This window comes from Phycodurus eques, chromosome 3, assembly GCF_024500275.1.
Source record: "Phycodurus eques isolate BA_2022a chromosome 3, UOR_Pequ_1.1, whole genome shotgun sequence".
Classification (NCBI taxonomy): domain Eukaryota; kingdom Metazoa; phylum Chordata; class Actinopteri; order Syngnathiformes; family Syngnathidae; genus Phycodurus; species Phycodurus eques.
This window is the reverse complement of record NC_084527.1, coordinates 5645639-5673344: the sequence shown is the minus strand read 5'-3', so window position 1 is coordinate 5673344 and position 27706 is coordinate 5645639. Positions and strand designations below refer to the sequence as shown.

Below are 27706 nucleotides of genomic sequence, written 5' to 3'. Positions count from 1 at the left end.
GACAATAAATGATTGTTTTCCTTGATTTTAGCCATAGAAAACAGGGGTGTAAACTGTATAAATTGTTGCCTTGAACTAGAACTTGATCTCACACTGGCGAGGAACTCTTTTTCTTTTATCTTTTTGCTTTGCTCCTAAAGATAAAGACAAAGACATTTAAAAAAAAAAATCACTTCAGTGGCCTCACAAAATGGCACGACTTCCCACAGACACGCTTCAAAATCTTCTAGATGAGTGAGTGACTGTCAGTCACAAATGTAACAAACAAAATTTGACAAACGTAATACAGGGAAATACCGACAGTATATGCATCTTACTCTGTTTGACAAGTAACAGTGGATAATATACAGGGCCAAAACAAAAGAATGTAAAAAGTGCTGTGCATACTTCAGGGTTGTTAAGCGTATCTTGTGGATTTGTGGGTGGGGCAGAAATGATCAAAGATTGGACTGCAGATGATGAACAGAGGGAACGAAGAAATGGGTGAGAGGAAAGAGGTGGAGGGAGGAAAGTAGGAGTTACTTCTTAGTGTGAGGCTTTATAAACCTTTGGCAGATTTTTACCCATGAAGTTCTTGACCATTTGAACACATGCCGGGATCACTTTGTGCAAAGGTAGGTGGAGGATTAAAAAAAATAAAAATAAAAATACATGCATATTCATTCATTCATTTCTAATGTGACAAGGATATTGGATTAAGTGTATGGATTGCATGGCTACAATTATTCATTTGTTATATCAATTATATTCTGCAACTTTTTATACCAATTACCACCTCAAAAAAAACAACAACAAAAAACTTGTGCAATATGAATATGAAAAAAAAATCTGCAATGCACTGAATCCGCAATAGGTGAACCGTCATATAGCGAGGGAACACTGTACTTAAATAATGATCCAGCTCAAATGTATTGCACATTAAAGTGGACTAAAAAATGGTGTCTAAATGAAAGTTGAAAAACAAACAGCTCTTATACATTTTATTTTGGAGAATCTCTTCTGCCAGATGACGCTGCTGAGAGATTCAAATTCCAGATTCTAATGGATCATTTGAAACTGGAGGAAGGGCTGCCGATTCCGAGAATAATTTTAAGGACTCGTATATGGAATACAGCTTGTGCATGAGATTAGATTGATAAGGTATGAATTATCCAAGGAGTCATTTTCATTATTTGGCAACAAAGTATAATTTGGCTCCAATTTGTTCTATTGTTGCCAAATGATTGTACAGCTCAGTTTCCTGATGATACTAACGGGAGTATCAAGAACTCTTGCGTGAACTTGTGCGTGTGTGCCAATCCCCAGTGATGAATGCTGTGCACATTTCTTTTTTTTTGTTTTTTTTGTTTTTTTAAACACAATGACGGAGCAGTTACATTTTGAACCATTGCTGCAGGAATCGCAACCCCTAATGGCACAACCTGACCTGAAGCATGAGAATGAGAAGCAGGTGGACGCCCCTGTCCAGACGGCACGAACCTCGTGCCTGCGCAGGGCCAAGTCTCGCTTTCTGAGGGGCATCTCCTACTTCTATGGAGACATGGCAGTTTTTGCAAAGTGGATGGAAAGTAAGTTGACCCTACAGGCTGACACATAATACAAACGTAGATTTTTTTCTTGGTGCCCTCGGGTGAGTGTCGGGGCATAGGCAGCTCCAGCCAGTTGCTCCGCAACACTCAACAGGATATAAGCGGTTGTAGAAAATAGCCGGATGGATATTTTCTTGGTACAGGAGAACAATACACAAAATTTTAAAACTAATTTTTAATACATTGTACAATAACTGTGGTCACAAACCTTTGAAACAAGCGCAGTTTAAAAACATTTTTTTCCCCAAATATAAATATTGTAACATCCAGCTGCATCTCAATAAATTATAATACAATGCCAAGCTTAATCAACTGTATTTCAGTAGGTCAATTCAAAAAGTGAGAGTCATATTATAAACAGTAGACTTGTGGAATTTGAATTGAATTTTTTTTTCGCGAATGCGAAAAAGTAAACTCAAACTTATTTTCTCCTACCCCTATGTCTACTTCCATATAATGTTATAGAACATCAATATAATACTATCATAATGTAATAACCATAAGTCAGAAATATATAATCCATCCATCCATTACCTGAGCCGCTTCTCCCCACAAGGGTCGCGGGAGCGCTGGAGCCTATCCCAGCTGTCATCGGGCAGGAGGCGGGGTACACCCTGAACGGGTCGCCAGCCAATCGCAGGGCACATACACACAAACAACCAGTCGCCCTCACATTCACATATATATACTATGATCATAAATATTACTCACGGTGATATTCCATGATTTAATTGTTCATAATTTTGGATGATTACAATTTACAGTTAACGGACACCACAAATTCGCCTTCTCGGGGAAATCACAAAATGTTTTGAATGAAGAAATTCGGCGGGGGTTGTCCTGATAAGTGTTTCCCAATATGTTTACTACATGAGTTTCCCTTTCACAATTGAACTTGGGAAACAAATGAACTTTTGCAGAAGATTCCAATTTATTGCGGTGCAGCGGCATTTTGCACACCTTTCGAGTTAAAAAAAAAAAAGTCAGAATTGTCCCGCAAAACATAACCAAGCAGATCTTGCTGGAATTAAGTCCCGGTTGCATTGTATCAATTCTTCTGGCATTTGGTCTCAGAGCCACTGGTTTGCTTCAATATTATAGAGGAATTATGTGATCCAGGTTCGCCATGGCAACACTAGAAAGAGAATTCTTTCGTTAGTATTCCGTTATTTAAGTCCAATATGTAAATATTGCGGCTTTGAATTCTGTTGAAAATCATTCGTCGAACTTCTCAGCCAAACCTCTGATCGCACACGTTTTTGAGCAGACGTGCCATCGATTCCATTTGACTTGAGTTGAATTTTCATGAAAGAAGTTTTCAACTGCAGCTTTGAAAATAACGTCAACATCTCTCTCTCTCTCTCTCTCTCTCTCTCTCTCTCTTCTTTGTTTGTCTTTCAGAGCAGTTTTTCTTGCTGCAGTTACTGGACTGGGTCCTGCGTGGGGCTGCCCAGGTCATGTTTGTGAACAACCCGCTGAGCGGCCTCATTATCTTTGCCGGCCTCATCCTGCAGAACTACTGGTGGGCACTCAACGGCTTTGTGGGGACTCTTTTCGCCACCATTTCAGCCCTCATTCTGCGACAGAACAGGTTACTGCGCTCACTCATCTCTGCATTAAACTAGTGGTGCAGGTAGTTAGTTTCATACCAGTAAGAGGGGGAACCCATGCTCCTATTTGGGGTATGTTCAAATATCATAATAGTTGGAACCATTTTGACTTCTATGATGGAATAAAATGAGTTTTTTTTTTCAGGGGTGCAATTGCTGCAGGACTGTATGGATACAACGGTATCCTAGTGGGCTTGCTGATGGCTGTCTTCTCCAATGCAGGAAACTGGTACTGGTGGCTCTTGCTGCCCAACATCTTCCTGTCCATGATGTGGTAAGATGTTAGATCGATGTCATGCCTGACAGACATTTTTTTCTCTTCTAAAGCATGTAACCATACTAATAACCATGAAAGTGTGAATGTCACATAAGATGACATCGAATCGTAATTTCAATGTAGTCCAGCCAGTTTTATGCACGATCTGACGAGGTGGGGCAGGAAGCACGATGATTTAGTGGTTAGCACAGCTGGCTCACACTTCCGAGGTTCAGTTTTCAAAACCTGGCTCCGGCTCTCCTGTGTGGACTTTGCATGTTCTCCCCGACCCATGCTTGGCGCGTGGGTTTTCTCCGGGCACTCCGACTTCATCCCACATTCCAAATATATGCATGTTAGGATCATTGAAGTCTCTGCATCGTGAACACGAGTGTGAATGGTTGCTTGTTTACAGTATTCGTGCCCTGCGATTGGCTGGCGCCTCTCGCAAAGCCAATCGGGGTTGGCTACTGTCCTCATATCATGTTGAGGTCAAATGCCATAGAAAGCGAATGGGTGGATGTACGTTAGTAAATATCGGTACAAGACTGTAAATCAACAAAAATATGTCCCAATACTTTTGCAAATAAAATTACGAATGAATGATTAAGTTCCATGCGCATTTGATTGTTTCAGTCCAATCGTGTCCAGTGCCTTGGCATCCATTAACAGTCGCTGGGATCTGCCAGTGTTCACGCTGCCCTTCAACATCCTGGTGTGCCTCCACATGGTGGCCACAGGTCACTACAACCACCACTTCCCCCAAGTCCTCATCCAACCACGGACTGAGCTGCCAAATATCACCTGGGAGGAAATCGATGTTGCCAAGGTAAGAGTTAGTTTGAGCTGTTTCATGTGAGAGAGTTTTTTCCAGTCATCTGAGGTCTAAGCAGGCCGAGTTGTTCTTGTTTACGTTCCGAAACGTCTCCTCAGCTGTTCATGTCCGTGCCTGTGGGGATAGGCCAGGTCTACGGCTGTGACAATCCTTGGACAGGAGGCATGTTCATCATCTCACTCTTGATCTCCTCCCCGATCACGTGCGCTCACGCTGTCCTCGGGTCTACAATTGGCATGCTTTCGGGTGGGTTTGGGAAGTAAATACAAATCTTTTCACGATGCAAGCTCAGTGTGTTATAAAAGAGGACCATGATAATGTGCCAAATGAACACAGAGTTTTCTTTGTGAGCAACCCAATTAGATGTCACTCATGACGGTCGTGACGTACTGTGTTGTGACTTGCATATTTGCCGTGCAGGCCTGGCTTTGGCAGCTCCGTTTGGTGCGATTTATTTTGGCCTATGGGGTTACAACTGCGTGCTAGCCTGCATTGCCATTGGAGGAATGTTTTATGCTCTGACTTGGCAAGTGCACCTGCTTGCTATTACTTGTGGTGAGTTGGCATTTCAATCGCATTATTTGAGGATTGTCAAATGCCATGAATGTCACATCTTACACATATCTTCTCTTGCTCTCTGCAGGATTTTTCTGCGCATACCTGGGCTCTGCCATCGCCAACATCATGTCCGCGGTATGTTTTCTAAACTATAAATGAATATTTTGTTAACACATCCAAATAGCAGGGGTACTAACTGCACGTTTTTTTCTATTTCTGTCCACAGTTTGGTCTGCCAGCCTGCACATGGCCCTTCTGTCTCTCTGCACTTACATTTTTGCTCATCACCACAGAAACCAATAAGATCTTTAAGCTGCCACTTGCCAAAGTCACCTACCCAGAGAAAAATCTGTGCTACTTCTGGAAGATGAAGAAGCAGGAGAAACAGGAGAAGATGGAAGAAGATTTGAAAAAGGAAGAGGAGCAGCGGAGGGGTAATGAGGAAGCGATAGCCAATGAGAAAATACAGCTGGGCCTCAACCTTCGAGCCACGGAAGAAGCCGGCATGACACAAATAGTCACGGTGCCCGAGGCACAGAGCGAGCAGTGGGACGCCGGTGGAGAACAAACCACAGAATACTTCCCAACAGAAGAAACACTTGCAAACTATGTTTAAAAGAGACACAGAGCAGAGGAGAGACAATGAAAGTGCATCAAGTTGTATAGTGAAATCCCTACTGAATTTTCTATCTGACAACTCACTCCAAATGGACAATGTCACCAATTACTCTGTTGGTATTATGTTGACTGTCAGAATGCATATATATTTATTATGGAGAGAGCTTTTAAGGTTGTTTTTTTTTTACGCTTGGATTCTTTGATTAGTCATGTTAGTTACACATGAAAGTATTGTTGCCCAGCAGAAAACAAACCAGAGTGCAACAAAGTGCCAACATATTGTAAAATAAATCAGTATTCCCTAATCTCTTTATGCTATGCAATATTTATATTGTTTATGACAATCATGCTGCTTGTTTCTGTTTTGAACAGATTTTCCAGTTGAGTCAATATAAATGTATACTTTTATTTTATCATCTCAGTTGTTCATTTCCTTTTAGACGTGTATGCGTAAATATATTTTGATTATCACCCCTGCGTGTTATGACTGAGCAAGTTTGTGTGATTTGACTTGCTTACAGTTTTTTCTTTCCGACTGCGTAAACACTGAAATCGAGAGTATGACACAATTATCCAAAAAAAACCTTACACTAGAGAAGCAAAAAAAAAAATGGCTCAGATTTGCACCACTATGCAACACGATGTCAGCGACACGCTTTTTGCAAAACAATACACACAATGAGTTGAAAACCACTAAACACACATTAGCCTCACGCTTTTTGCAAAACAATACACACAATGATTTGAAAACCACTAAATACACGTTAGACACGGAAGCGTTTCATGCTGTCAATTGCAATTCCAAAGCACTGACTGTCAAATTAGAACACCAACAAAGGAGGAGAACAAAGAAAAACAGGAGCACATTTTTTAAAATGAAATTCGCACAACAACAGTTGACAATGTTGTGGACCACGGACTGACGCTGAGGGAGGCTGGACTCAAGAGTTCAGCCAAAACTTAGCAGAGTTTCAGTGGCATCTAACATGAGGACATTTCAAGAAGAAAATGGGTACAACATTTTTTGAAAAGCCTACAGTTAAAGCAATCAGCTGCTTGCAGTATTCTATGCACTATATCAGCACTTTTGATACCCCTTCCTATGACATTTTAATGCAGGTTAGATGTATTTTTTTTTCTACATAGGATCGGGGGTCAACAACAACATGGCGGAAGGGGGACATATTCACTAAGAACGAGAGGAACCATAAATATGATGAACATTGAAATTCTCTGACCAGATCCAGCTAGGCGAAGAGATAATGTCTAATATTTTCTGTACTCTAATTTCATTTTTTTCCCTTCAGATTTGTGTGTGTGTTTGTTTTACCGTAATTGTAACCTATTGGATACACTATTTTATGCTTGTCTGATATTTGCTGAACTTAAAAGTAAAAACCAGTACATGTTTTTTGTGATTCTCCATGTTGACTGAAGTGAGTATATGGAGTGAAATAAATAATATTTTCACCAATCTGCAGCATTGGTCTTGTCTAGGGTTTGGTGAATTTACATCTTGTATGCAAAATTTGTACTTTACTTCTGTACTGTACTTCACTTACAGTACTCGAATCACTGAAACGCAGATTTGCCAAAAGTGTTTTAGGTTAGCAACAGCAGTGTGTAAATGGGTCAAAGAAAATAAAGTCAGAAAAAGTCATACAACATTGTTTCTATGGTAACAAAATTATGTTTTTAAAAAAAAAAAAAAAATTGTATAGTTTTTACAAGTGTATTTTACTTTGCAAATTAGGGTCTGAGTAACTTGGAACTTACTTGAAGTTTAAATGTTAAGACTTGAGACTTACCAATAGTGTACGTGACTTGCACATATTTGACGAACTCTCACCTCTGCCAATTGGGCATTTTTCGTCCCGATATCATGTGACTCATCAGTGTTAAAAAGTCTCAGGTGTGAAAAGGGAGCACGTGTGTTAAATTTGGTGTTATCTTTGTAAGACTCTTTCAACTCGTCACTGGAAGTTCAGGTTTAACAGGACAGGTTCAACTCAGAGTCACTGATGGTGTAGTGGTGCACTCGCCTGACTTTGGTGCGGGCAGCGTGGGATCAGTTCCCACTCAGCGTGGGATCAGTTCCCCGAATGGTTGTCCGTGTCTATATGTGCCCTGCGACTGACTGGCGACCAGTTCAGGGTGTAGTCCGCCTTTCGCCCGAAGTCTGCTGGGTTAGGCTCCAGCGCCCTGCGACCCTAACCAGGATAAGCGCTGTTGACAATGGATGGATGGATGGATGGAGGTTCAACTCAGGTCTCTGGCCTCACCGCGGTCGACCAAATAACGCGTCTTCGCAAAATCGGCGTCATATCGAGAGGTTGTCTTTGGAAGATCGATGCGTGAGTGCTGCCAACATTGCTGCCGAAGTTGAAGTTGTGGGGGTCGGGGTTAGCCTGCAAGCACCTGTTTCAAATTGCTCTGCAAAGCTACCGTCCCAGAAAGAAGCCTCTTCTAAACAAGATGCACAACAAAGTGCCCGCAGACGGTTTGCCAAAGACAAGCTGACTCGCAACTGTTTTTAACTGGAACCATGTCCACGGGCCCTCCATTCAGAAACTAGGCTGCAGGGCAGTACGTGACAAACAAGACAACCGAATGCCTTGCTCAAGAAGCTGAGGGTGAAGGTGAGGGACTGGCCAAGCTTGTCTCCAGACCCAAATCCTATCGAGCATCTGTGGGGAATCCTTAAACGGACGGCAGAAGAGGACAAGATCTCTTAACATCAGCCAGCTATTTGATTTTGTCACGAAGGAGTGGATTAGAATTCCAGCGGCAGCACGAGAAACTCTCGTGACCTACATTCCCAGGAGAGTTACGTCAGTGCAAAAAATAATAGTGGCAGCAAAAAAAATTTTAAACGTTGACACTGAGCACAATTTAAACATTTTCACTCAGGGGTGTACCCACTTTTGTTGCCAGCAGTTTAGACTTGAATTAGCTGTGTTGAGCTGTTTCGAGCGGAATTGACACTTTTGTACAAGCTTTACACTGACTACTTTACATTATAGCAGAGTGTCATTATTTCAGTTTTGTCCCATGACAAGATCAAATATGTACAAAAATGTGATACTGTTTCTTGATTATCGCAATAACGTCGTATAGTGAGTTATTCTGCTGTGGTCCTCGTGCGGTTACACGACTGAAAGGTTGTTGGTATGACTCCGCTACGCTCAAATCTGGATTTGGAAGGGAGAGGGATAATCAATCAATCTAGACAGAAAACCATTTCCACTCAATTTAGCGTCTGGTGGGCGGAAGCTGGTGTATCTATAGAAAAAACACCGCAAGCATGGGTGCAAACTTCACTGTAGTGTACCGAAAAGAAAAAAAAGGATAAAAACATGTTCTCGACAAGATGACAGCTGCTGAGCACGATGCTTTTGTCATGCTGCCTTCGACAACTCTCCACTGTCCATTCATCAGCCTGAGCTAGCACCACAATGAGTACCCACTGTAACTGCCACTAATTTGGTTCAAAACCACCTTGGTCTTCTTTGGGGTTCTACAATATTTAATGTGGTCTATACGAATACACACACATAAAGTACAATGCTGAGCTATGGGATAGTGTGTCACACAGCGAATGCTGCTGATGCATCCATGTGCCGTCTCCTTTGAATAACATAGTTGAAATGTCTGTTGACAAATGATGTGACTGAATGGGGCTGGCGGTGATAAACTGAAGCGCTGAACCGTGACTTGTGAAATGTCAGTTTCCTCTGAGATAGGGAGATATGAGGAATGGTTTCTATGCTAAGTTGTCTGTAAAAACAAAACACAATCATTTGCAAATCCTGTTCAACCTATATTTCATTGAATACACTACAAAGACAAGATATTTAATGTTCAAACTGATAAACTTGTTTGTTTTTAGCAAATAATTATTAACGTAGTATTTTATGGCTGCAACACGTTGCAAAAAAAGCTGGGACAGGGTCATGTTTACCACTGTGTTACATCACCTTTTCTTTGAACAACATTCAATAAACGTTTGGGAAATGAGGACACGAATTGTTGAAGCTTTGTAGGTGGAATTCTTTCCCATTCTTGCTCGATGTACAGCTTCAGCTGTTCAACAGTCCGGGGTCTCCGTTGTCGTATTTTACGCTTCACAATGCGCCACACATTTTCAATGGGAGAGAGGTCTGGACTGCAGGCAGGCCAGTCTAGTACCCGCACTCTTTTACGACGAAGCCACGCTGTTGTAACACGTGCAGAATGTGGTTTGGCATTGTCTTGCTGAAATAAGCAAGGACGTCCATGAAAAAGACGTTGCTTGGATGGCAGCAAAGCTTTCTTCCAAACCTGCATTTACCTTTCAGCATTAATGGTGCCTTCACAGATGTGTAAGTTACCCATGCCATGCAATTGTACGTTGGGGAACATTGTCCTTAAAATGTTGGTCTATTTTCTCACGTACTTGTTCACAAAGAGGTGAACCTCGCCCCATCTTTGCTTGTGAATGACTGAGCAATTCAGGGAAGCTCCTTTTATACCCAATCATGGCACTCACCTGTTCCCAATTAGCCTGTTCACCTGTGGGATGTTCCAAACAGGTGTTTGATGAGCATTCCTCAACTTTCTCAGTCTTTTTTGCCACCTGTCCCAGCTTTTTAGGAACGTGTTGCAGCCATAAAATTCTAATTCTAATTATTGCTAAAAACAATCAAGTTTATCAGTTTGAACATTAAATATCTTGTCTTTGTAGTGTATTCAATTAAATATAGGTTGAACATGATTTGCAAATCATTGTATTCTGTTTTTAACACAACGTCCCAACTTCACTGGAATTGGGGTTGCTTTACTATTAGTTACTGGTAAAACCAATCCATGGTACAAAGTTTGCGGACTGCTTTTATCGTAAATTTTAGGTTTCTCCTGAAATTTCACCTGACAAATATCCCTAACTTTATGTAAGTAGTGCATTTGCATATAAACATTATTCATCAATAAGTTCACGTGTCGTTTCAGGCACTTGCCTCTTGTTATGTTAATATACTGTGAACAGATTATGACAAAAAACTTTTGTAATTATGCAGGCATTGTTCTTGTACTATATAGCTTGATTATTAACTGAATCACCAAAGACTGCCGCACCACATAGCAACATATTGTTTTGAGTCAAAACACCATCGACATACATATTTAATTACAAGTTCATGAAACGTTGACATTTGCACTGTGTTGCTCTTTAACTTTTTTTTTTTTTATATCGCCACCCAATAATTAGATCAAACCTAAATGCAAATGAGAATAGCTAAAAGGAACTGTAGTACTCACCTGTCAGGAGCACAGTTCCACAAAGATTATTGTGCAATACAGTAAATTTATTAACCTTTACCTCTGCACAACAGTGGCAAAATTGTAATAATAAACAAATGTAAAAAAATAAAAAAATAAAACAATTATAATGAATAAGCCTGTTTAAAGAGATGTGTTTTGACTGATGATTTCTAGCTTTATAGTGTGACGTGGGAGAGTGTTCCAAAAGTGGGCTGCAGACAATGAAGTGAGTTGCGGTAATCAAGAGGGGAAATGGTTGGGTGACAGAGACTAACTGAGAGGAGATGTTGCAGCGGTGAAAGAAGGCAGATCGCGTGAAGGAATCGATGTGACAGAGATGAAAGCGTGTTATTGAGGATAACACCCTGTAACTGAAAAAGTGTTCATGTGTTGATTTCGTGCCAGTGAGGAGAATTGAACATTTTGTCACTCTTAAGTTTGAGAAGGTTAATAAGAGAGCCACTTATCTGAATTCATGTAGTGTACACGGACCTCAGTGGGAAGATGTGGACAGTTAGAGCTGGGTGTCATCTGCGTAGCAGGGAAAATGATGTGTTTTTGAAAAATATGGTTGAGAGGGAGGGGGTAGATTATGAACAGAATAGGACCAAGGACAGAACCTTGGGGAACAATTTCGGAAAGGGAGAAGGGTGTGATCATTTTTTATTTCTTTTTTTTTTTAAACCTCGGGGCTCAGCCACCCATACCGCCATATTAGCAAGCATATTAACAAAATTAGTAGTTGCCAATGGCTCAGCAGTTTTTGAGGCAGAACAAAATCTCTCAAACATCCATTTACCAACACCACTTATCCTGGCTAGCGTCGCAGCCCATCCCAGCTGACTTCAGGCGAAAGGTGGACTACACCCTGAACTGGTCGCCAGTCAGTCGCAGGGCAAATATAGACACGGACAACCATTCGCACTCAGATTCACATTCACACCGTCACTGAGTGGGAACTGAACCCACGCTGCCTGCACCAAAGTCATGCGAGTGTACCGCTACACCATCAGTGACCTCTCTCAAACATAAAATGGAAAATGTGTTGTGGTCCATTTAAACCAAGGCGAAAGTGTATGTTTGGCACGCAAAAACATTGCTGCTCATCACCAAAGGAACAGCATATATACAGTTAAGTATGGTGGTGGCAACATCATGCTTTGTTTTTTTTTTAGCTGGACCTGGGACTTTAAGTTGGAAGGAATTATGAACAGTTTTAAGTACCAGTCACTGTTAGGACAAAACATTCAGGCTTCAGATGGAAAGCAAAAGTAAATAAATAAGTATATAAATGTAATGGGCGGCACGGTGGCCGACTGGTTAGAGCGTCAGCTTCACAGTTCTGAGGATCCGGGTTCAATCCCTGGCCCCGCCTGTGTTTTCTCAGGGCACTCCGGTTTCCTCCCACATCCCAAAAACATGCATGAATTGGAGACTCTAAATTGCCCATAGGTGTGACTGTGAGTGCAGATGGTTGTTTGTTTGTATGTGCCCTGCGATTGGCTGGCAACCAGTTCAGGGTGTACCCCGCCTCCTGCCCGATGACAGCTGGGATAGGCTCCAGCACGCCCGCGACCCTAGTGAGGAAAAGCGGCTCAGAAAATGGATGGATGGATGGATAAATGTAATGAATAGACTACTAGAACAAAAATCTGAAATGTATTCGGGGTTAATCAGAGGCACTTGAAATGCTGGCAGGTGTGTGCTGACTCACATTTTACATGAGTTTGAATGTGATTGGCTAATCCTGAACACAGTCAAATCCCAGCTACACTTGTGAACCACATTTTTTCAGTTGTTTATTTTTATTTTCCCGCAAAAAGATAAAAAAAAAAATCGGAGTTTTAAAAATTATACCACACTCAATGGTGGGTAACGTTTTGAAATTATCTTATGTGAAGACTTTTTACATGCACCGTAATCAATCTCAGAGTTATGAATGACATCCAAATCAAAGTTCAAACAGGTTTTAGAAGTGAATGTACTTTACTTTTCAAAAGATCGAACATTAAAAATGACTGTGCAGACAACAAAGCGTTTAAATCGTTCAAGGTGAGCCCTTTTATAATTGGCCAATAAAGAAAGAATGATCCTGTTACACCCACTCAATGGAAGAGTAGCCAAATGCAAATTTGCTAGCATGGAAACCTCCTTGGAACAACATAAGAGACTTTTGACACAAGTCATAATTCAAATACACGACCAGCAGTAGGTTGCAGGCCCAGAGATATTTGAACAGTGACACGTTTTTATTATACTGCCTTTATACACCACAATAGATCTGAAATAAAACAGTGACTGAAGTGTAGACTTTCATCGATAATTCAAGACGTTACACACAAATATAGCATTTGCCGTTTAGAAAGAAGAAAACCTGAACTTTCAGGCACCAAAAAAAAAAAAAGGTTGAAGAGCATGTTCCATTGGGTTGGGATCAGGTCACAATTTATCAGGTGATTGTTCACCTCTCTGACCAAGGCCCTTCTTCTCCGAGTACTCAGCTCGGTCGGACAGTCAGATCTGGGAAAGGTCCCGGTGGTTCCAAACCTCTTCCATTTTCCGAATAATCGAGACCACGGTGCTTTTCGGGATCTTCAATGCTGCTGAAATTCTTTTGTATCCTTCCCCAGATTTGTGCCTTGACACAATCCAGTCTCGGAGGTATGCAGACAAGTCCTTAGATTTCATTGCTTGGTTTCTGCTCCGATATGCACTGCACAACTATGAGACCTTATATAGACAGGTGTGTGCCATTCCAAATGATGCTCAATCAACTGAATTTACCACAGGTAGACTCCATTGAAGTTGAAGAAGCATCTCAAGGATGATCAGTGGAAATAAGATGCACCTGAGCTTAAGTTTGAGTCTCATATGTGAATACGTATGTATCTATTATGTTTGAATGTTTAATTTTTTTTTTATAGATTTACACAATGTTTGAAATTTTTTTTTACTTTGTCATTATGGGACTATTTTGTGTAGATTTTTTTAAAAAAAAGAAAACTATTCTCAAATAAGCTTTAGAATAAGTCTGTAACAGCAAAATGTGGAAAACGTGAAGGGGTGTGAATACTTTCTGGTGGCACTGTGTGTGTGTGTGTGATATATATATATATATATTGTGTGTGCGTGTGTATGTGTGTTGTCAGCAATCACATGCCCCAAAAACACCAGTGAGCACTTTTTTTTTATGTTTTCCGTCTATAAATCGGCTTCTTTTTCTTGAATGTTGCTAGCAACTTGGACCCTGTTATGAATCCTCTGTATATTTCTAAAATCATAAAAGTGTCTCAATTGTAGATTTTCACAATTACCAACCTAACTTGAGTCGATAGTATTTTTGACTTCTGTTTTATGCCGTGAAAGTATTTACTCCACCAAAGAAAGTATTTTTCCCTGGAAATAAGTCTTTTTCTGTGGTCTTCCAAGCCATTTTATGTTGAGTTAACCAGTGGTAACCAGCATGCTATCTTTTTAAAGAATATACCATGTCTTAGTCATGTCAAAAGTGTCTTTTGTATCTTTTATAGATTGTTGTTTTTTTTTTGTTTTTTTTTTTTTAAAACCTAGTCATGGCCTCCTATAGTTACACTGAATTTGCTTTTGATTTCATATTCGGAGCTCCAGGCACAAAACTGCCCTATGAATTAACCAAACTTGACAAATTAACCTCTTGTGAGTAAATTACTTTTTATCCTCTGAAAATGGAGGCACTTAGCAAAAAATAGGTTATTAGTTTGCATTTCAGTCGTTCGTCAAAATGTAATTTTAGCAACAAGTTCATTTGTGTAAACTTATTTTTTAAATTTTAATCAGTAATAGGATGCTTGTTTCTGTCACACTAATATGCTCATCAGATTCGTAGTATATAAAATGTGGAACACAGTGGATACATTGATACCAAAGAGGTTTCATTCATAAACGGGTTCGACCTAGAACTGATTTTAGAATTAAGTCTGTACAATGTACCATGACAAATTAGGTTGAGTTTAAAAGTGACACTGTAATGCTTATCTATTGAACTGGCAAATACTTAATGAAAAACTCATTAGTGTCAATGCCCGATTCGCAGCATTCTGTATATACAAATCACATTTAAACAGTGCATAACAGCACTGCTATTTCAAGAACAACATTTCAAATGCTATCAAAGAAAAAAAGATGCATCCCCTGTTCAGGACAGGCACATTATTTCCCTCATTCCAAACTCTTATTGGAACAAGAAGAACAAGGCAAAGATGTCCTAACATTCCTAGAATTGTAAATTTAAAAAAAAAAAAAAAAAAAAAAAAAAAAAAGGGCCAGTCAAGCTATAATTACAAATCATACTACTTACTGCTTCTTGCATAGTCTCTGGGGATTGGTATGAAACTCTGACGATTATCTCTACTCAGCGTCATCACAGTTTAGCAGTTAAACCTTATTATTTCTGTTCGGGAAGTTGTTGCATGCATTTGGGTTGAACATGCCGATAATAAACGTATTGTTGAAAAAATACCTCTGTCTGTGTCAATCAAAACAGATAATTATAGTCTTTCTAAGGGCATTTTTGATACAGCCTTTGTATTAGATTTCATTAAATTGTGAATGTGTGACCTGTGAGTGGATGTTAGTTTAACAGTTATTGGGTTGCACATATAATTGAGGGGTTTGTTATTTTTTGGTTTGGGGAACGAATCAGCTCATGATGCTATGAACCCACATAAAATGGAAACATGCTCATAAAAAAAATAAATGACCAAAAAATAAAAACATCCCCTACAATAACACCTGCAAATTCTCAATGTGTGGCTTCAGTTTAATCAGTTACTATTCCACTAAATTTCACATCATTGGACTGAAGTTTTGTCTGTTGGGAGCACATTACAAAACATTCTGTTCTGCACACACACACACGTGTTTAGATCATTTGAAGATTACTGCGTCGTGTGACCTGATGAGTCTCTTCAGCATAGCTAGAGCGTGTCAGCACTTATGGAAGTCTACGCCTCACGATAATATCTCACCTCCTGTCTCATACCAAATCATTACTGCGTTCAGAGTTTCTGCTGGTGGCCAAAATGGAGCACAAACAAACACAATCAGACACACAAAGGGTAACTGTTAAAGTCTTGTGGACGGCAAGAAGATACTGAATGTGTATGATTAATCGGAATCTATGTAAGGTGAGTGCGGGTCAACAGCTGTAACAGCAAAATGTGGAAAACGTGAAATGAAATACACAATGGAGCAAAACTTGCAGTGGGGATGGGGTCAAGTAAAGATAATAAATAGTTTGACAGCTATTTACTCTGGAGCTGGAGTAACTTTAAACCATTATATCAGACAGATGAGGACAGATACCCAATATAAACATTCTTCTATACAAGTGAGCCCTTTTACAAACAAATCCTCCGCAAGTGACCTCCAAGCGGTGGTATACATCCAAGAAATACAGTAAAAAGTGTTTGGACAAGAGCATTGATCGGGTTTTATCAATAAAAATCCTCTATAAATTCTATGTATATGAGAAGAAGAAAAAAAAAAAAAAAAAAAAAAAAAAGCTAAACTCAAGTGGAGCAAGGTCAAGATGAGTTAAAGTTTTGTTGGCACATTTAAAACTGTTGCTGCTGTTGTAGGGCCAAACATATTCACATTATAATTCCAGAATTTTACATTTCGGGAAATCAAAGTTAAAATAGGCTTTGGACTGACACAGAAAATGTCTCCGTGTAGTGTAGTATGCGAAGTGTGCTGCTTGGTTGCCTTTAAACCAGCACAGTGGTGCAGTGCGCCATCTACTGTACATAATGGGATCATTCTTTCTTTTTTTGTCGACCAACCACTTTCTAATATGGCGAACGCTGCAGGATGCATAACAATTGTGTAATTACAGGCTGCTACTGTTTCTGTACGCATTTTACCAAAATGAAACATTGGTAATTTTAACAAGTCCATGTCTTTAAATGTGCTGCACAGTCTATATAATAAAGCATATAGACCGTCCAAGGCTTATGGACAACAACAAAAAAACACCGTCATGCTGACAAACATGTACTTGCTCTATTAGGAGCAGCGATGAAACAGCTCGCACAGTCACTGATTGAAAGGGTCTGTGAAGCAAAGTGGATCGATTGCATGATTGTCTGATGTGAGGTTTGGTCGACAGCTTCAAGTGTGAGGAGTGTTTAGGTCTGACGTTGCTGTCAGATACAATCAGAGCCGCCCTGAGCTAGCTAAGATCTCACAGGAGCCCATATACGGGAGGTTACCCGGTCCAGCTCAACACAGACCTGGATAAACGGAGCTAAGAGACGAAAGTGCAAACTTTGCGGTTGTCTTGACAACGTAACCCCAGTTGACCAGCTAAACTGGGATCAGGGGTCGGGAGGAGAGCGGAGAATGGAAGGAGTGCCTGGCCTGCATTAAAGCCATTTATCAAGAGAGGGAAGATTCCTCTCCATCCAGCGCTGGTTCAGTCGGATGGTTTCCAGCGCTTCCTGGACGCTTCGCAACTGAGAACCGTGCTCCCTCTGGCTGTCGAAGAAACACTGCACCTGCACAACACACACACACAAAACATAGCATAAGATAACACCCACCGAGATTTTCTCTTCGCTAAAATTATATACCTGATTAAGATGTGACTGTTCAGAGAACTGAGACGTGGCAGACCTGATGATTGATTGGAAGGAAAAGGAACCTATAGGGAACCTACAAGCAAAAACACTGATTAAATTCTTTTGTCTTCATGTATGAACTAATTTCTTCTTCAAATGCTCCACACACGTTTGTATGAGCTGCTTCCAGTTCTCTTGAATGAAGTCCCAAGCAATCAAGTTGCCAGCAAAGCTTTCGCAGATTGTTCTGATGACCAAGGGAAGGTTCTGTACCTGGATCATATTACCATTCAAACCTGTATTCAGAAGCCTGCAGGGAACAACATGAGCCTAATGAGCGTAAAATCAATTTCAGACAGAAAAAGCAATAAAATGAGAACGACGACTGTAATTAAATAAAGAAATTGAAGTCCAACAGCGTAAGCCACAAAATTCACACCCCCTCGACTAAAAAATGGCAACTCAAGTTTTTCAGTTTGCGTGTGTGGATGTGTGCTTGTGTGTGTGCCGGGGCTTTCAAAGTGGGCAAGTTTCGATGGGAAATATCTAAGAATTTACATAAATAAATCTAAAACCTGCAGATTCAACTTCCGAGAAATACAATTACAATTTCTGTTCCCTTGAACATTGGATGACTTTTGTTTCAGACGAGTATGGCTCAAACTGTCTAAAGCAGGGTTTCCGAAGGTTTTTCAGCTCAAGATGCAAATCTGAAAACGCCAAACTAGAAACAGCCTATTAACTGGTCTGTGATGATGAATGCGTTGATCCTGGTTATATACGGTACTTACCACACAATCTTCTGTGTGTCCTGGGTGGATGCTAATCCCTTTAGCATCTTTAGCTTCTCTGAGTCATAAGTGGCATAGTGATACATAGTGAGCAAAGTTTCCCAGTCTTCACCCGACTGAGCTGCCACAGTGAATACAGCTCGCTGCAGATCGCCTGGAATCCTGCCAAAAAAAAAAAAAAAAAACACACATCTCCTTCTGTCAACAGTACTTTCGTTTAAATTGTTTAATTCGGATTGTCATTATCACCATTGTAACAAAAGCAATGTGTTTTACTCACTGGGAGGTTCCATTGGACGCGACGTACTGCTTGAACATGGCTTTCGCTTGCTGCTGGCATTTTTCTTGCCCCAGATGACAGGCCGTCTCCAACAGGGCAGATCGAAAGTCCTGTTTGGAGAAATCTTCCTCCTTGGTCCAGGTTTGTTTGTCCATCAGCGCACCAAAGTATTTCAGAATATATGCCTGCAAATATTTCAAGGTGAATTAAGATGTTAATTTTAAACTTTTAAAAAGGCAAGTAAAGAACAGTTATCAATTAACGAACAGAAGAACAGTTAACAATTATCAAAAGGTTCTCTATGTAATTGCAGCCCATTTTCTGACGTTTCATTAGTAACCAACAAACTAAAATAAGAGAAGTCCAGAAAGCCAAAAACAAACTAAGTACTTGTAAATCTGTTCGTGGAAATAAATGTTACAATGAATCAGAGTCCGGACAAGGTTCCCCATTGTTTCAACGAATTCAGTGTTACATTCCACCAAGTTGTCCAGTTCAGGTCGCCACGGTACAGTTCTTTTTCCATAAATGGAAGGTTGCCAAAAGAGTAGTACGGTTCGGATACATTAATTTGATACCACTTAAGTGTCTTGGGCCTTTTTTTCTTAATGTAACATCCTCATCTAAAGCACAGTAAAACATTCAAATCATATTTTTTCGATTGTGTGTGAGCGCACCTTCATGCGGGTGACAAGGCCCTGCTCGTATCTTTTGTGCAGCATCTGGTAGATGTCCGTGAGGTGCAGCAAGGCCTCTTTCACAGGAGTACTCTCAGTTTCATTTGGCATGTAGTTTAGGAGGCTGAGGACTTGGCGGAAGGACACGCGTCCAAGTCTGAGATGATGTGAAGGACATACAGAGTGACGAACACAACTACATCAGGGTGTTTTATTTGCAAACGTACTTGGAGAGTGCAAAGATGTTGTGTATCAGTGAGGCACGGTCCTCCTGTGTGAGAACTTGGAAGTTGTTGGTCATAGCGTCAGTCAGAGCAGCCCAGCCTTCATCTCCATAGTCAACGATGTAGAAGCCTGTGTTCCTGTAGTTCAACTTCAGCCATTTCACAGTTTCTGACACCTTAAGAGTCCCTAGGAAGAGAGCATGCAAAGGTGTCTCACCGAATTAGCACTTACCCTGCCTGTGCAGGGTAACTTTGGCAACTGATTACACTATAAATCATTATTAGTTATAATTTTGTCCTTCACCTGACTGGGTATTCAGCATGAACAACTGTTTGCACTCAGGGCCCAAACTACAGCTGTCATTCACATAGGTCATCGGAATATTCCACAAGCTAGGACAGAGTGCAAAATAAAATGTACCTTTAGGTCCGGTGACTTTCCATGACCACAAATCACAAGGGAGAAAGAAGAGGAGAATGAGGAGGAGGAAGATGGCGTGGGCTACCTGGAGGAATGGCTGGCGTTGTCTGAGATGAGCTGGAAGATCTCCTGTTTTAAGCTCACTGCATCCCCCTTACGGGATACCGTAACCAACGGGAAGCCTTTCTGGGATGTCCATGACCTCATCATCTCTGACACATTTGGATGCTGACTTGAGACCTCTACCTAAGGACCAAAAGAAAACCTATTGATGCTATTTCAGGTTTAAGACTTCTCTGTATTATATTTATATCCCATCTATAAATCAGAACCATAAATTATCAACAATAAAGTACATACCTCGGTAAGACTGTTCCAAAGGTCGTCAGTGTCAGTGTTTAACCCGGCGAACTGTTTCAGATACTGAATGATACCCTTTCTGAACTGCTGGTCACCAGGCAAAGATGTGTTCAACATCAGAAGAATGGAAGCCCCCTAGGAGACCAAGGCACAACACATTTTCATGACTACCTGAATTATGCATCCAGTAGATGGGAACCACGAAAAGAATATGTAGAAATGCACCTTCAGATAGGACACAGAGTCGAACATCTCGTGCACCTGCTCCGGTGTATTGACTTCGGTAGACACGGCGTGGGAGGAGTTAAGTGCATCTTTATCCAAGGCTCTGAATCGAATCGCTAAGAACAAGTTACCCTACAAACACAAGCGCACAAACTTAATGGCCAAGCACATAGCGCAGCGCCTCGATGTTCTCATATACGGCGCTGCACCGATCCATTCACGTGATCGGATCGCGACAATTCTAACTACAAATCCTGTTAATTTAGGACAGTTGTGGCCCTTTCTTTAAACTTACTTGAACTTTTTTTTTTAGGTGGTCTGATAAATTTGTTGAGCAGTATGTGTGTGGAATACAAAATCACTTACCATGTCAAGCTGTGGCAGCACCGTCTGCAGTGACGTGAACTCCATATAAGTGGCAAAGCCTTCGTTGAGCCACAGGTCACTCCACCAGCTCATTGTGACCAAGTTTCCAAACCACTGGAACACACCAGTGCAACATTATTGCACAGGCACCCTCATCATTCAGTGCAATGAAGGCAAAAAAATTGGTACCTGATGAGCCAGCTCATGTGCAATGATGGAAGCAACTTGTTGTTTTTCCAGAAGCGAGGAGTGTCCCCCCACCAGCAGGGCGGTTTCTCTGAAGGTGATCAGACCCCAGTTCTCCATGGCTCCTGCCAAGAAGTCTGGGACGGCAACCAAGTCTGACAGATGAGAAAATACATTTCAGTGAGGTTTCCAATGATTGGGGAGGGTGGGGGGGTGTTAATGTTAATGTTCACCTAGTTTCTGAAGAGGATAGCTAATTTCAAAGAAGTCATTGTAAAACTCAAGTAGTTTAGATGCAGTATCCAGAGCGTAGTTCGTATGCTCTTTCTTCTCTGGTACACTGTACACAGAAACCTAAAAATGCAATCATCGGACACAAATTCAGATTTTCGGTCTGAATTAATATCCGAATGGAAAAAGCACTTAAGAAATCAAACCTACCAAAGTGTCAGAGACGTTTTTGCTGACGGAGGTGAAGTTACCCACGACGAATGCCACCAAGTAAGTGCTCATGTTGACACTAGTCTTTGCAAACTCGTCTTGCACGAGGCCACTGGCAAGCTGCGTGGTCTGCGCCTGAGGCACACATCAGAGGACGCGGTTTTGGTTTTCATTTAGTTGTTCCTCAGACTAATGGTGCTTTAACTAAAATATCTGCATGCCAAAAGCTTCAAATAAGTTGCAAGGAGGATTGCAAGAAGGAAAACGATTTGTGATTACCAGGAAAAGAAAATAGCGCTAATTACAATACACTCACTAGCCACACTTTTCCTACTCAATATAATGAGATCTAGTACATGAAATCTGCCTTTAAACTGATAATAATGCTCCATTTTGATTGCTATTATCAGAGACATAATAATTTAACATGATTATGTTTTATTGTGGGTGCAATATTTTTGTATATATCCTCTCGGATATATATATATTACAAACTACAATTTGCAGAAATTATAAACAGGAATAACTATAATAAATCTAAACTCATGTCAAAGTACCTGAGGCATGTTGGAGAGTGTCAGGTACTCTGGCTTCCTGTTGAGTTTAACCAAAAAGGTGGCTTTAAATGATGGTTCGTCAAAGCAAGGGAAGGCCTTTCGAGCATATAGTGGCTCGAACTGGGTTGCAGCTAGGACCCTGGGGACAACAGCTGGGCATTAGAGAACATATATGCACTCTGCATTTTGAACTGTTGACAGTTTCTCTCCGCCCATTTTATTTACCCCACGTGTTTGTTTTAGCAGTTTTACACGTTGGTGTATATTCACCCGCGAAGGGTTTGGGAGGCGGGGATGTAGGCATAGCATTCGTCATAGTGAAGCGACGGCTGTTTTAGTAATGCAGAATTTTTTATTGTTTATTTTTGTTGCCCTGTTCGGCTGTTAGGTCAAGCAGAAAGGAAGCTCTGTATCCCTTTTATGCCAGAACAGTTATACTGTGTCACAGTGGACTTTTTAAGCTGCCACTGTGGTTTCATTGTATGCTGGATATTTGTTGAGAATTACAGTTTTTCAGTCGAACAGAACAAAGTTTTTAAAAGGGGAGTGACAAAAAAAGCAAAAAGGAGAGCGAGTGAAAAGGTAACTAAATAATCGAAGAAAAGAAGACAACAAAAGACAAAAGCTGTAAACAAGTTGAGGAAAGACGAGACGAGACGCCTTCCACCATCCCGCTAGGCCCACAATATAGCCTGTCCCCGCCCAGCCCGAGGCCAAGGCGGCGTCCCTTGTTTGGTGGAAAGGAGGGCAGATAGGGGTGCCCGACAAGGGAGCGATAACGGGGGCAACCCGGAGTAAGCATAGGAGGCAGCAGAAGTTACGCATATAGCTTTAATATTAAACTGGTTAACGAATGATTTTACTTTTTTACAATATTGTTACTACATGTATTGTTATAATAATGTAAAACATTACTTAAAACAGTGCCTGGAGATTTAATAAAGGTTTTATGACGTTAACAGTTTGGACTCCGGAATAATTCCAAAAATAATTCATTTTAATGGAAATTTCAGTTTTGAAAGCTGACGTTCAACTACCAGCGCAAAACATTGTGTTAATACTACAAGGTACCACTGTACACGAATTAATTCCAATTCCAATAAAAAATAATAAATTCCAAAAAGTATCACTCTACAAGCACCTTCCTGTTCCCTCTGTAACGAATCATCAAGGGGTAAGCAGTTTAAATTGATTTATTTTGTTTTATATTAGATGTTACAAAGAGTCTGGACACATTACAGAACTTATTATTTTAGTAGGTTTTACTGAAGAAAAAACTCATAGCTCGGGGTACCTTTTGTTTCCATCTTGATCTGTGTAGGAACTATTGTAGAAACCATCATAGGTGTGTGACAGACTGGCAGTGTAGTCTAGGGTCAACACACAGTGCTGGCCTGCCTTCAGCTCTTCAGAGAACTTAACAGCAATTTGCTCCCTTGGCTTGTACTCCAGTATGGTGATATCACTGGCCTCCCCATCACCAAGCTGGAAGAGAGAAAGCTAGAGTTAACTACTTGCAGAGCACACATCAAAATGCTTTAAGATGCTTTTCTCCTCAGTAACAAACCGCTTCTTATAACAATATGATCTCATGGGAATTTAGCAAGGAATAGGGGCTTTTAACTATATATTTGCCCCCCCCCCCCCAGTAATATTATTGCATCCGAACAAATTCTGCGTGAAGTACCGATGCTGTTAATTTTACGCATCCCACTGAGTAATCATTCTTCAAATCACAGGATTTGTCCAGATTAGTTTTTACATCAAATGCCCTCTCCCACACCCACACTTATCCAGTGCTGGGACCAGCACTGGAAAGTACCAGTAACAGGTGTTGCACAGAAATTACAAACGCTATGTTGCTGTGCTTTCAAAGCCAGTTATTTGGTCAGATAGATTAAAACCCTAAATCCCACCTTGAATGTAGCTTTGGTAATGTTGAGATTAGCACTGTGCAGGACAATGCGCTTGGTGCTGTGAAGTACAAACATGTTGATGACAGTGTGGCCGCTGAAATCCATGGTGCTGAAGTCAGGGGTAAAGGTCAGGTCATAGCTGAGAGGACGTATGCTGCGAGGGAGCTGGTATTGTGCCCAGGGGAAGAGTTCCCCATCAGTGCCATTAGATGTCTTGTTTTCTTGTTTAGGACATCCCATCTGCAAAAATTGATGAATTTTATAGAAAACTGGCTGCCACCAAAAGTCCATCCATCCATTTTCAATTGTGCTTGCTGTGCTTAGAGTAGGGAGTGAGCTGGAACCTTTCCCAGCTGGCTTTGTGTAAGAGGCAGGCTAAACCCTGGCTGGTCCCCCAGCCAATCGCAGGGCGACTATAGTCAAACAACCATTCATACTGCCATTCACACCTGTTGTCTTCAGTGAACATGAATGTTCCTGGAATGTGAGAGGAAGCCTGAATACCCACGCAAACATGGGGAGAACATGAAAATTCCACACAGCAAGGCTGGAACAGAGATTCAAACACTGATCCTGAGAACTGTGAGGTACACACACTAAGCACTAGACCTCCGCGCTGCCCAGGTGACTGATAGTCACAGAGGACTATTGGGGAAATCTAAAATCCTAAAATGCATAAGAACACTGTATTTTTCTTACCTTTGTAAAGTTGCACCCAGGCAAAAAGTAGAACACCATGGTCATGGAAGCCACTATGACCAAAAATAGCACACAAACAACCATGGTGCGGGCTGAGGGTGGTGAACATGATCTGGGACACAGGAGAAGCAATCATTTTACCTACTGTACATCTAAACAGCAGCAGTGTCATTGAAAAAAGACAATAAGAAGCAAAATCCTGTTACCTGGGTAGAGGCTGTCTGACGTAAGGAGAAGCGTTCGATCTCTGGGTGGCACTGCGGTTCATGAAGGACATGCCCAAAAGTCGGGCTGAAGACCCGCAGTCTTCTTCGTCGTCATCCACGTCATTCTCTCCCAAGCCTCGCACCAGTAGCCGGGAGCTGCGAGGCTCATACACAGTCTCATCTGGGTCTAGGGCCGGAAATGTCTGAATTCACAGTGTAAAGACCAGCAACACTGACTCAGTGGACACAACATTAAGTAAGAATGAGCTACAGAATGTAAGCACTATATTTAAACATTTGAGCTTTCCAATTTTAACTGAGACTGTCAGATACATGAATTCCATTTTGGTTATATGTTTGTTATTTTCATAACAACCTTTGTATCATTTATAAACATTTATTTTCTATGCATTCTGATTATTAGTGAAGGTAACATCTCGCATTGGACTGAATTAGATGTGCAAATATTGTGTGGCCAGTGAGTGTCAAACCGTAGGAGTGTTTTAATTTGTGATTGATGCCATAGTGAAATGACTTGAGCGTACCGGATATGCTGCGGAGTCTCTGGCCAGATCCACAACGTCAGGCTCTTCTTCGAACATGCTGTTCTCAATCATGTTCCTTGGCAGGGTGTCACGCTCTACAGTCGGAAGAAACAGGGTAAAGTAAGCATGACACACAAGAGGAAATGAAAGGTCTTGTGAAAGATGAGTGTCTTCACACGGTTTCACATCTTCGCTCGCATTAACTGCCACTGGAGTGCCACAGGATTCCATTCTTGTTCTATTGTTATTTGCCCTTCTTTTATTTTCCGCAGTCAAGAAGTGAATGTTAATGAATCCTCTTCAACCTTTTCCATAAAGAACTCCTTGTTAACTGACAACTAATTCCTGTGTCTGCACCTTAATTGACATCCTCACCAAAATTGTATGATTTCTTCCTCGGCTCACGCAACATCCCCCTTCAATGTTTTGCGGAAATGTTTTATTTTATTGTATTCTATACAATCTCAGTTTCCTGTTACTTAACCACAGTATTTCCTGCTACTTTAACTTACATGTATGTTTATAACTGTATTTATATTCAATGTTCCATTAATATGCCGCTGATGCAATGACTCCAAGTGAAGTAAACTGCAAGTGTTATTTGTCGCCACACTGGCTCCACGAGCTCCAAATAATTACATAATCAAGACAATGTCTTGTCTGCTCTTGTCACATGCTACCAAAGATTACACAAGAATGATTTTCAGCAACCTGCACTGCATTGTGAGCAGTCACAAGATGTGCCTTGTCTACATCAAATTCCCCAGGAGGGAATTTCATTCTCTGCTCATTTCCCAAACAATAAATGTTGTGTTTAGCTTCCCAATTCAAAATTAGTCAATATAGTAAAACATGGCCCCATGCTAATTACCCATACATTGCTTCATAGTAAGACGAGTAAAGAGGATGTCTGGCCACTATCTAACAGATTTGAAGGAGGAAAAAAATGTGTCTCGAACTGTGATATTAAACAGAGTTTAGAATTGATTCACCCTAAATGCAAGGGTGGGAGTGGGGGTTAACTTCATACATGCTGAGTTTCTGTCACATGTCTATCTGTCTGTCAGTTTCACACTGACTGCATAAATGGCTATTAATAGGTGAGGAACTATGTACTGGGTAATGTGGAATACCTAAAGGAGACGATAAGAACTTGAAATAAACCAGACCTTGTGGCCCGATTACAGAAGTGATAATAGTGTCAGATGATCTTAAAAAAAAAAAAACAGTTAAACATTAATTACAGTCACACATTACATAACTGGAGGGAAATATGCCTCTCAAGTCACTCCCAATGAATGGTTATCATTAGCGAGCTTGCTTGCTGTTAGCATACTGTCACGTACAGACTTTATGCCGTCACCGTCTTTATGCAGTCACCGTCGTACTTCCTTACCTGTACTGTTATAGTCAAAAGGATCCATAGCAGGTTATTGGAAAGATGACCTTACGTCCCGGTAGCAGGATATTTGGACACGTTTCGAGCAGACGTGTAGTTTTAATGGCTGAGCACGCCACCAAAGTGCCTGCCTCACTGCAGCCCGTCCTCAAAACACCAACACCAGCTACGTAGTTGCTAACAGGGAACTAGCCAACTTCACATAATTGTAGCTGACTGACTTCAATAGATTCGTTTAGCTAACGCAGTCTCGTTCTGCAAGCAGAAAGACACAAAATACGTATATATATGTCCGCAAACGATATTGGTATAATGTAAGACCGCAGATGACACTTGACTTCCTCGCCGACCAGTTGTTGACAACTGAACCAGCTCTTGCATCCTATTGGCTAACAACCGTTCAGAGGTGGGGCTAGAATAATGACGTTACTCTGGAACCGGAAAAACAACACTTTGTAGTTGGCAAAAAAAAAAAAAGATTAAAAAAAGACAATTATAAGAAACTTTTGATGTTCGCAGTTAAGGTGAAATTTATGTGTCTAATTGCTACCAATTTAAGATGTTGCACTTCAGCGCCACATATCCGCACACAATTTTAAAGCAGCTAAAAACTAAATTGTTTGGACGCTAGTGTTCCAGTTCGAATTGATTCTCTTGATTTATTCTTCCCTTTGTATTAACGGTACACGGTATACAAAAATACAGTGTGCGCGTGTGCATGTACACACACAATATGGTGTTCTCTGCTACATAGATGCCACAAGGTGGCAGCATTACTTTTCAACAAGACAAGGCTATGAACTAAAGTAAGCTGCTCCCCTCAACAGTTAGTTGGCGCCAAGATGCCCCAAAATGAGGCCAAAGCAATTAGATAGAGTTGGATTGAGAACAAAAACTGTTTTTAAGCAAAAATCAGAGGATAGGTTCCCCAAAAAATAAAATCCACAAATAGGTGAATTGGCAAGCAGCGAATTAGGAATATGCCGGGAATACTGTATATATGAACTGTATAATATTTGTGTTTGTATATTTGAACTATGCAAAGCACTT

The 27706-nt window shown here is 40.9% G+C and overlaps 2 protein-coding genes across 3 annotated transcripts; one reads left to right on the top strand and one right to left on the bottom strand.

Moving 5' to 3' along the window:
* The first annotated feature begins 440 nt into the window (after window positions 1-440).
* Window positions 441-6892, top strand: slc14a2 (solute carrier family 14 member 2). Of its 2 annotated transcripts, XR_009768263.1 has the most exons (10): window positions 441-614; window positions 1397-1568; window positions 2991-3180; window positions 3345-3473; window positions 4092-4284; window positions 4389-4536; window positions 4711-4845; window positions 4934-4983; window positions 5075-6478; window positions 6613-6892. XR_009768263.1 is itself a non-coding variant. In XM_061671725.1 (9 exons), the coding sequence occupies exons 1-9, from the start codon at window positions 591-593 to the stop codon at window positions 5462-5464; spliced, it is 1431 nt and encodes a 476-aa protein (XP_061527709.1). In that variant the 5' UTR covers window positions 441-590; the 3' UTR covers window positions 5465-6892. The 2 variants fall into 2 exon arrangements, 1 of the variants encoding a protein (XP_061527709.1); XM_061671725.1 differs by having other exon boundaries at window positions 5075-6892.
* An 8173-nt stretch (window positions 6893-15065) lies between these two features.
* Window positions 15066-27007, bottom strand: lnpep (leucyl/cystinyl aminopeptidase). The gene is made up of 22 exons (XM_061671724.1): window positions 26654-27007; window positions 25258-25352; window positions 24713-24915; window positions 24507-24618; window positions 23808-24047; window positions 23186-23376; window positions 21892-22030; window positions 21335-21469; window positions 21127-21247; window positions 20897-21048; window positions 20708-20821; window positions 20342-20473; window positions 20117-20251; window positions 19842-20002; window positions 19640-19728; window positions 19339-19522; window positions 19112-19268; window positions 18435-18619; window positions 18155-18316; window positions 17533-17673; window positions 17376-17457; window positions 15066-17300 (listed from the first exon to the last, which is right to left on the bottom strand). The coding sequence occupies exons 1-22, from the start codon at window positions 26679-26681 to the stop codon at window positions 17169-17171; spliced, it is 3090 nt and encodes a 1029-aa protein (XP_061527708.1). The 5' UTR covers window positions 26682-27007; the 3' UTR covers window positions 15066-17168.
* Window positions 27008-27706: the final 699 nt, after the last annotated feature.